Consider the following 9586-nt stretch of genomic DNA (forward strand, 5'->3'; position numbering starts at 1 on the left):
AATGCAAACAAGGCAAAAGAAAAAAAAAGGAAGGAAGCCACCATGCCAGCATTCCTCTGCTGCATTTACCTCCCCATGCCGGGGGCCCCTTATAAGGCTAGGGGACTCAATTCATGCAGCCTGCGGTCCTATCACCACACTCCCTCCAACGGAAGGAAAGAAAAAAAATGGACCCAACAAAATAAGGTTATGGGTGGCCTATTGGGCTGTTCCACTGGCCCTACCACCCAGAGTCGATGGGGTCCCCTCGTCGCCCCACCTTGGAAGTTTCTTCAGCTCTGCCGCTGCCAACCTGTCTTCCGCACCTGGTACCTGTGCGTGTTCAGGGAGATAACCCGTCATCTCCCTTGGGTCTGCTACAACCCCTACTTCTGGGCAGTCACTTCCTTCCTATTGCTCAGTGCAGCTTGCGATGCCACTCTCCCTCGGTGTTGCTGGCAGTATCTCGCTCCTGGTGCCCCTCAGTCCTTGGTGGTTGAGTCTTCCTCTGCCCATGCTGAGAGCCCCTGCTGCCTTGATCACTGCTCCCCATCCAGACTTTCCTTCGCTATGTAAGCACCGGCTGCTGCTGGTGTTGAGAGCCAGCCTGCCTCCCCTGCTCTTCCTGTGGCAATCCTTTTTATTTCCGCCAGCCAGTGATTGCTCGTGACGTCACTGGCTGGCCTCAGCTGAATAAAGGCGCGGCTTGTAACCCATGCCGGTTCCCCTCTGCTTCAGTGGTGCCATGCATCATATTGCAGGTAAGCAAGTTTCTTGTTTCTGTGTTTTTACATCTGGCCCTTGGCCCCCAGGTTATGGCTTGGGCGTCTTTTGTTCGAATGTCCCCGGGACAGTCCTCAAGAGAGTAACCTAATTTCCAAGTTTCCTGACTGAGCCTAGTATATATGTACATACTTACTGTAACACAACAGCTTCAGGAGCAGAGACTGGGGCAAACCCAGCCCCAAATACTCCATATCCCATTAATTAGGGATACCTGTCTTGGTTCAAAACTCTGCTGTGAATCAGGCAGCAAAGGAATTTGAACTAGAATCTCCTGCATCAGAGGGGTGTTTTAACCACTAGAACAGGGGTGTCACATTCATCCAGCCCCACAGGCCAGATGAATGGCACAAGCCTGGACAATGGGCCACACCAGAACCACAGACCAGCCCCACATTCTAGATCCAGAACTGGCATTGTGGGGCTGTGCAATGGGGCCTTGGAACTGCTGTTACTGCAGGGCTGTGTAGTGTGGCCCTGGAACCCCAAAGCAGCTGCCACGTGCATCACAATCCCAGAGCAGCATGTAGCTGTTCTGGGGCTGTGCTGCTCATGTTGGCCAGTCCAAGATGTGAGCTGAAACTGGCACTCAAGCAGCATACGGGGCCACCCAGCACATCCCATATGCGGCTCATGGGTTACTCTAAGACCCATGGGTGGCACCAGGGGCTGTGTTTAAACCCCCTGCATTAGGGTACTGGATGGATATAAAGTGGGTTGGTGGGCAATGACAACCTCAACAATAGTGTTTGTGAATCCTTTTTTTTTTAAAATTGAAAATGACTATGAGTCAGTTTGAAGATATCAGGAAGAACTTCTTTACAGTAACGGCTACCAGAATCCGGAATGGGCTTCCAAGGGAGGTGGTGCTCTCCCTATCTTGTGGGTCTTTAAGAGGCGGCTGGCCCTGCACCTGGCTGGGGTCATCTAACCCCAAAGCTCTTTCCTGCCCAGGGCAGGGGGTCGGACTCGATGATCTACTGAGGTCCCTTCCAACCCAAACGTCTATGAAAAAGAACATTTCGCTGAACCTGAACACTTCTGAATTTTGCAAAAACCCCAAAACATCCAATTTCAGGTCAACTTTTCTACAAAGATAAATTATTCACTCAGCCCTTGAAGTGATTTTATATCAGCAAACCGAGTCCTTACATTTTGTAGTATGGAGCTGATGCCAAAATTCACCCCTATTCCTAGATTTCTTTTTTTATGCATGGTTGAAATTGCAGCAAGATAACACAATACTAGAATTGCCCAATATTGAATCGGCACCGATATAAAGCAAACTGACCATATTGCAAATTGGCCTGATGTGGCTGATAATTTGGCTAATAAATGCCCCGTGCATGCGCGCAGCCACAGTGCAGCACGTAGGCAGTCTGAAGCACAGCCCAGCAGCTTGGAGAGTTGCATGGAGCTGGTAACTCTGTTGTGGTGGACAGGGAGAGGGAAGGAAAGGGGTGGGGGAGCACAGACCAAGGACTCCCATGGTGAGGGAGAGAGTGGGCCCGGGGCTGAGGCAGGGCAGGCGCTGCCCAGCTGGGGCAGGATGGGGTGTAGGACAGAGCCATGGCTCATCCAGGAGGCATGGGGGGAGGGGGTGGCTCCCACCAGTGTGTGCACTCCAGGAGGGCACAGGGGAGGGCATTTGCCCTGGATCTGTGGGGGTGCAGGCAGGGTGGGCTACAGCTGTGATTTGGGGCCAGGGCTGCACTGGGCTCTTTCTGGCACATGGGGGGGAGGGGTTGGGCTGGGGCTGTGCTCAGGGCGGGCAGTGGTGGTGCTGGGGAGGTGGGGCTATGGGGGAAACTACAGCAAATTTTGGGGTGGCTGCAGCCCCCCCCCATAGTCCCCTTCCCAACACCGCAGCCGCATGCCCTGGATCAGCCCCCACCAGGAAGAGCCCAGCGCAGCCCCAGCCCACAACTGCAGCCTACCCTGCCTGAGCCCCATGCAGATCTGGGGGCACATGCCCCTCCATGCTCTTCTGGAGTGCAGAGATGGGAGCCACTCCACCCTCCCCGTGCCCTCTGGAAGAGCGGTGGCTCCATCCTGTGCCCTGCCCTGCCTGGCTGGGCAGTGCCTGCCTCGGCTGCTGTCTCACTCCTTCCTCATCGCAGTGGCCTTGATCTGCCCTCCAACACCCCTTCCCGCCCTCCTCCTCTTCACCACAACAGATTTACCAGCTGCATGCAGCTCTTTAAGCTGCAGGGCTGCGTATTGAAAATCAGATTGGTATTGGCTGATATGCCTTCTTAAAAATCAGCTATCCATATCAGCCCCCAAAATCTCTATCAGTGCACCCTTAATATTTATATTTGTAATCATTTCATTTCCTAAAGTTAAAGCATGAGTGTAGTTCCTGTTTAAGCTCAAAATCTCTGATATTATGCAAGGCTTTGTGATGGGAAACATGAATCCAAAACTTCTTGTGTTCATCATGATATTAGTTTCCATTCCAAGGCATGGCATCATTTAGATTAATAGTTTCATGCCCTTCTACAGAATCAATGCCACATCCAGGTATCATTATGGCCAGGGCTCCAAGCTATAATAAACAGAGAAAATAAGGTCTCTAGCAATACAAAATAAATTAAATTGAGGGTAAGCTCAATCTTTGTGAGAATGTCACTGATGCTGCTGGTTACCTCTATTATTTCACAGTGGCTATTATACAGTTATTCATAGTAACTGTTCTACAAGATAGCCTAGCCAAGGTTTTCAAGTAAAATGGAGGGAAGAGAAACTTCTCTCTTATTGCCAAATTCTGCCATTAGGTCTCAACTTCATAGTTGCGAATGCATAGGTAATTACATGCTTGAAAGGCAGAAGTTAACCTATATATTTCAAACACAATCAGCAGGTATTCTACCAATCTGCACATGGCATAGTTCTTCAGATCTTTTGCTCCTCCACATTTGTGATTCACTCTGAAGCTGAAGAGAAGTGCTTTTTCTTTTTAAGGTGAAATAATTTGTATACCTTCCAAATCAGTGTGAACCTGAAGAAATAATTACAATTAGCTGTGTAGAATGAATTTATGTTTAAACTTTCTCATCTGTATAGCTAATATATAGCTGTCTGCTACATGAATTTATGCACAGCTTTAGGCTAAATACAGGACTGAGTGACGCTGCCTAGAAGACTTGGGTTCAGAAAGCAATGAATTATCCATAAAGCACTTTTAATCTATCACAGATAAACAATGATAATATTCATTTACTTAATTTTCCCAGAACTCCATGCATAAAAAAGTGACAGAGTGGAAATAGCTTTTATGAACAGTAAGAGAGTTGCTTCATTTCATGGCACATGAAAAAGTATTCAGTGAAGGGACAGGCATATCACCATATCAAAAGTTTAGGTGTCATTCCATAGTTGAAAAGCCAGTGTGACACGTGCAATTCACTTCACTGGAAGGCATATCAAATGTCATAAAATATTGTAATAGACTACAGTATGTTTTATGGAGTTATAGTGTGCTGATGGGCTCCTGGGGAAGCTAACATTGATTCTGAGATAGCGTGGATGACTGCTGAATAATTCTACCTTCCCATTGGTTCAAGTGATTGTGAAAATCTACATAGTTAATGATTAACTTTCAAGGCATATTTCCTCATTGGGAAACAATTTCAAGGTATACCATATTACAGCCTATATATAATTCTTTCAAAGACCTATCTGGTGTATTTCTATTTTTCTTCATTCATCCAATATTTACCTGCCAATGTTCAACTCTGGTCCTTGAAGTATAGACTTCAGGTATTCTCTCCTTGTGTGATTATTTTCCTTATCTACGTACATCACTGCAAAGAAAATCAAAATCCTGTAATGAATATAAGTAGTTATCAACTAAAGTTAAAGCAATTTGGGGTATTTTTGGTTTTTACGGAATAGGACATGAGGAGGAATCTCCCCCCCCCCCCGTTTCTTTCCTTAGACCTTCCTAAGGAAAAAGCTACAATGAAAACTAGAATTAAATCTGAACAGTCATGTGATCTAATGTCATGTTACTGGCAGGTTTATGTGCACACTGTCACAAAAGATACAAGCAGCAAATAAGTGTGCCACATAGCTGTCATTTTCTGTTAATGGCATTGGCAGTCATGATTGTAAAAGCCAGTGGTCTTTATTGCTTTGTATTTGAAGGGATTTATGGCATTTTCTTCGACCCAAGAAGCTAGTGATAATGATAATGTATGGCAGAGTACTTGTCCTTTCTGACAGCCTCAGTAATTTAATCCTTCTCTCCTGCCACAACATACAATAAGAGACACATCTAGACCTAGCTGACTGTAGAAACCCACAGCCTGACATTTGTTTCACCCCCCAAAAAATTATGGTTTACGTTTAAAATATACTCATCACTAGATCAGATTAACTTTTTGTACCACTAATGTGATGGAGTGAAAATAAAAAAAGGAATATTCCTGACCATCCTGCCTTATGAAGTGCATTTATCAGGAACTGGTAATAGACTACAAGTATCAGAAAAATGTAAAAATCATTCATGAAGTGACTCAGTACACAGAGATAAAATAAGTGCAAATAAATTAAATTAAAAAATTGAGAGAGCGCGAATGAGCGAGCAAACGAACACACAAATTAGCCTGAGAAGCTTCCTGAAATTGATATGCACTATGCGTGGAATAAGCTCCCGATGGAATATGGTAGAAACCCTATGAGACTGGCACAAGCAAACCTAAAATATGAAATGCGGCATAAATTATACTATGTTGTTTTCCATAGATTATGGAGTCCCTTCCATCCCTAATATCTATATCATTTTTAACTTTAATGCTCACCATTCCATTCACCATTCCATACAAAGTCCTAGCTTGCCCACTGAGTTAATGGTTGCAGGGATGAAGGATCACTTGGCTTCATTCTCTCTCATAAATGGAAAATCATAAGAGGAAATCTTTATCAGGAAGACCATTTTCCTCCTCTCCATTCAAGGATTATCTTTCTAACTCTTTCCTTACTATTATGGAAGCCCTATTTTGCTCATTTTCACTCTGCCACATCACTACCATGTACCTTCACAAAAGACCAACCCCTTTCCTCTCTTCATCCCATATTAAGGATTTCTCTTTCACTCGCTCAATCTGATAGGACTCTTACCTACACATGACACACATGGATACCTGATTTCTTCCTCTTTCTTTCATCAGTATATGAATGTACCTGGTTATGCCAGAACAGGAGGTGCCTTGCTATTCAGGAGCGTTCCTCCCTGGCTTGGCCCTGCTTTTCCTTGGGCACTGGGGTACATTGAGCGATACATCCACAAGAAGTTTCTCTCAGCTTGCTCACCACCCCTTGATCTTAAGTAGAAAGGAGGGTCCTGGTATGGTACAGACAACCCATGGGCATGCTCTTAATGTCGGTGCTTTGGGGGGGGGGGCTCCTCCTCCCCTACACCCCTGTCCACTTGCCAACCAAGGCCTGATTATTGTCAATATTCCCACCCCCAGGCAGACATGGTCAGATGTCCCTGACCCCTTTAGATTTTGGGAATGCCAGACCTGTAAGCAATTCCAGGGTTCTGAATTTCACTTTTGAGGGCATTCAATTGGGCTAGCCTTAACCCAGGCACTATGTGGGTTTTTCTAAATTAACAGTTTGTAATTAAGTCACGGGAACTCTTAAATTCTCAGAGTTCCAAATTGATTCATAGGCTCACATAAATAAATAAATAAAGCACATAATCAATTTGACAGCTTTCTTAAATAAATCAGGTTCAGAATTAATTTGTAATGGGTGACCATCAGGCACTACTCCCCAATCAATTCTGGGCTGTTCAGCTGTCCTGGATTTAAGTCTCCCATCCGAGTCAAATATTTGGAACTCTACTATCCTCTGGAGTCAGGACTCCTTATTCACAAATGGCTTTCCGTCTTCCAAATTAACATTAACTGATTCATTGAAGAGCAACAAAATAAAACTAAGAAATTGACCATGACTTTGCCATGGCCAGGTAGTGGGCTCTGGCCGCTGCTGCACTCACGTGCTCTCTATTTCAGTATCAGGGTGCTGGGGTCCATGAAGAGCCTCCGAGCAGCCCTGGATCACTGGGTGACTAGAGACTCCTCTGGATTTCCAGACTGAGGAACTGGTGGGGCTTCTTACCCCACTCATCATTGAGGAGTTGGATGCAGGCATGTTACTCTGCTCTCCTCCACTGCTCAGCTCTGCTTGCATTTTTCTTACTGGCTGCAGATGTGGATTTATGATGTCACATCCTGCATGCCCTCTCAGCCTCAAGCAACAGGTGCCTAAAACCCGCGGCACAGTGCTGCTCACTGCTCTGTTCCTGCTGGCTCCACACCTTCAGGTAAGCACCGACCATTTCCTGCCCTTACTGGGCAATCTATTGTTTCTCTGGGATCCTGCCATGCCTCCCGGGGTCCTCCCATGTCAGGACTGGCATGTGCGGCATGCCACACTGTGACAATGAATAATCTCATTTACATATCCCTAGGAATTACACATCTTGCCAAGGACTGGGGAGAATGGGAACAGAAGAGTTCAAAGCAGAAGTAAAAGATCATGGGAGATTAAATTAATTCAGAGAGTGGCCTTTACCATATCTGGAAGGAAAAGGTTTTCATAGACATTTAGATATTTGCTAGAAGCTTTGCAGTTTATAAAGCCTCAGGCTGTTCATCGCTCCCTAGTAGAAGATATGCATATGCCCAACAGAGCAAGGAATATAGCTCCAACTCCCCAATCCCTATTTCTCCAGAAAGAGCAGACACCCTTATTACTAGGGCTTACCATCATATAGCAACCAATGATTTACATCTGGATTCTTAATTTGCAAATATCATCAATTTAGTATATCTGTCCCCTTGGTAGAGATTATGTAGAGGGTCAATACTCTATAGCAGGAGTGTAAAATTCACCCCTCCTTGTACACTGGATCTAGACAGAGTCAGAGGGTCACAAAGTATGGCTGTAAGGGACCTCCAAAGGTCATCTAGTCCAACTCCCCGCCTAAGCCAGGGAGTGGAGCAGTGGAAAAAGTGGGAGCACAGAGGTTAACACAAATGTCATTCACCCCCTGCCACTGACATACATCTCCAACAGGGTTCTGGCCCTGCCCTAATTCACCCTGCTCCTCAATACCCAGCATCTCTGGGAGCCCTGTGGGATTGACATGGCTCTGTAAATTGCATGTAGACCATGAGCCTTACATTTGACATGTCTGGTCTTATATGATCAGCCAGACTTCTAAAACCCCTCCTTAGCTCCCATTCTCAGCAGCTCTACTTCATGGCAAAATAAGTTGTTACAGCCACTTGCTATTTCTTTAGTTATGTGTATGCCTTCCCATATGTTGCTACCATGTGCTATTAGTATGGCCAAATACTTCTGGGGCCACCACAGGAAGTGAGGCAGCAGGGATACAGATGGACAGTGAATAACTTCAAAAGGGCTACCACATCAACAGATTCGCCTTCCTCATGACCACTGACTGTAATTTTCTAGCTCTAATGCTAAATATAAAGCTATTTTAACATAATGAAAACCTGTATTCAAAATTGAGCTTCCTAATTAATTTCACACCCAGCAAAAAAAAAATCGAATCCAACAAATAGAAAGCTGGTTACAAGAAACCCATGCAAGTTTGAGTGGAAAAAATGATTAACTATAGTGGAAAGGAACTTACATTTTTAGATTTAGTGTTGTATAACTTTCAGATTAACCCTTACTATTGCTCAGAATTCAGGATTATAAAACTATTCCCAAAGCATACAGTATCCCATTTTTGTGTCCAATTGAACAATTGAACCATAACAATGTATAACTAAAATGATACTTTTCTATTTGTTTAAAATTAACTCTAAAACATGAAATATTTCCATACTTCTGTACTTTATTTTCATGCTTATAAAAAGTCAGCTATTGTGCATTCCAACTGATCCCTATATCACATAATGTTGGTGCATGAAGGAGGAAGAGAAGACTAAAATAAAGAGTGTTTTCCAGTATTACAGCTAATATGGCTAATTTCTTGGCAAAACTGTACCAAGAAAGCTATCTTCTCTTAGAGCCCAAGCTCTAACTTACTTTGAATCCAAAATATATCCCACCATACATCATGAATCTAGAAATTCTTTATCAACTTCATCTACTAATGTAAATTCAATTAGTTCAACTAATCTATTATTTAGTCTTCTGAAATAAAGATTTCCAATCTATATAAATATCATAAAAACTTTGAAAGGTTTCCTTAAAGTTATATTCTTACTACTGTCAATTCTGTGGAAGGTTTTATATAGCAAGGTAACATTCTTCAGACCTACTATCATTAATTTTGTTTACCAACGACTTTCTTGTCCTCTCAGCATTTTCATACTGCTATTTTCTATGCCCAAGAAATGTAAATGTTACATTTCATTGTTATCAAAGGCTAAAGTAAACTTAATCTTTGTTATTTTGATTGCAGTGGCCAGGGCCTGAAAAATATACATTTTACAAAGGTGAAACTAAAAGTTTGATCTCAAACTCAATTACTGTTTGTAGGTCAGTGATAATGTGAGCTTTGTTTGCTTAGATCAACGGTTCCATACATTTTTCAAACAGAATGAACTTGCAGATAGGTTCAGAGAGGTAAAATATGAACTTTGACATGACATCAAATTCATATAAGTCTTTAAGTACCAATTTTATTCTAATAAGTTCTTCTGTATTAAAAGGTATTATAAAGGTAAATGAATTGCTTGTTATAGCTGTAATCCCTTCTGCACCGCAGAGGACCAAAGGGCAGCTCAGGTGCGGGCTCCTGGTGGCTGCAGCAGGAGGGGGTATGTGTACA

At 43.7% G+C, this 9586-nt stretch overlaps 1 protein-coding gene across 1 annotated transcript in view; it reads right to left on the minus strand.

Annotated features, from left to right (window-relative positions):
* Positions 1-9586, minus strand: part of RPGRIP1L (RPGRIP1 like) — a 168417-nt gene that overhangs the window by 10739 nt on the left and 148092 nt on the right. The window contains exon 23 of the mRNA XM_019505718.1: positions 4484-4568. Coding sequence (XP_019361263.1) covers positions 4484-4568 — 85 coding nt within the window. The remainder of the gene's footprint in view (positions 1-4483; positions 4569-9586) is intronic.

Source organism: Gavialis gangeticus, unplaced genomic scaffold, assembly GCF_001723915.1.
Source record: "Gavialis gangeticus isolate Ggan-Ray unplaced genomic scaffold, GavGan_comp1, whole genome shotgun sequence".
NCBI classification, from domain to species: Eukaryota; Metazoa; Chordata; order Crocodylia; family Gavialidae; genus Gavialis; species Gavialis gangeticus.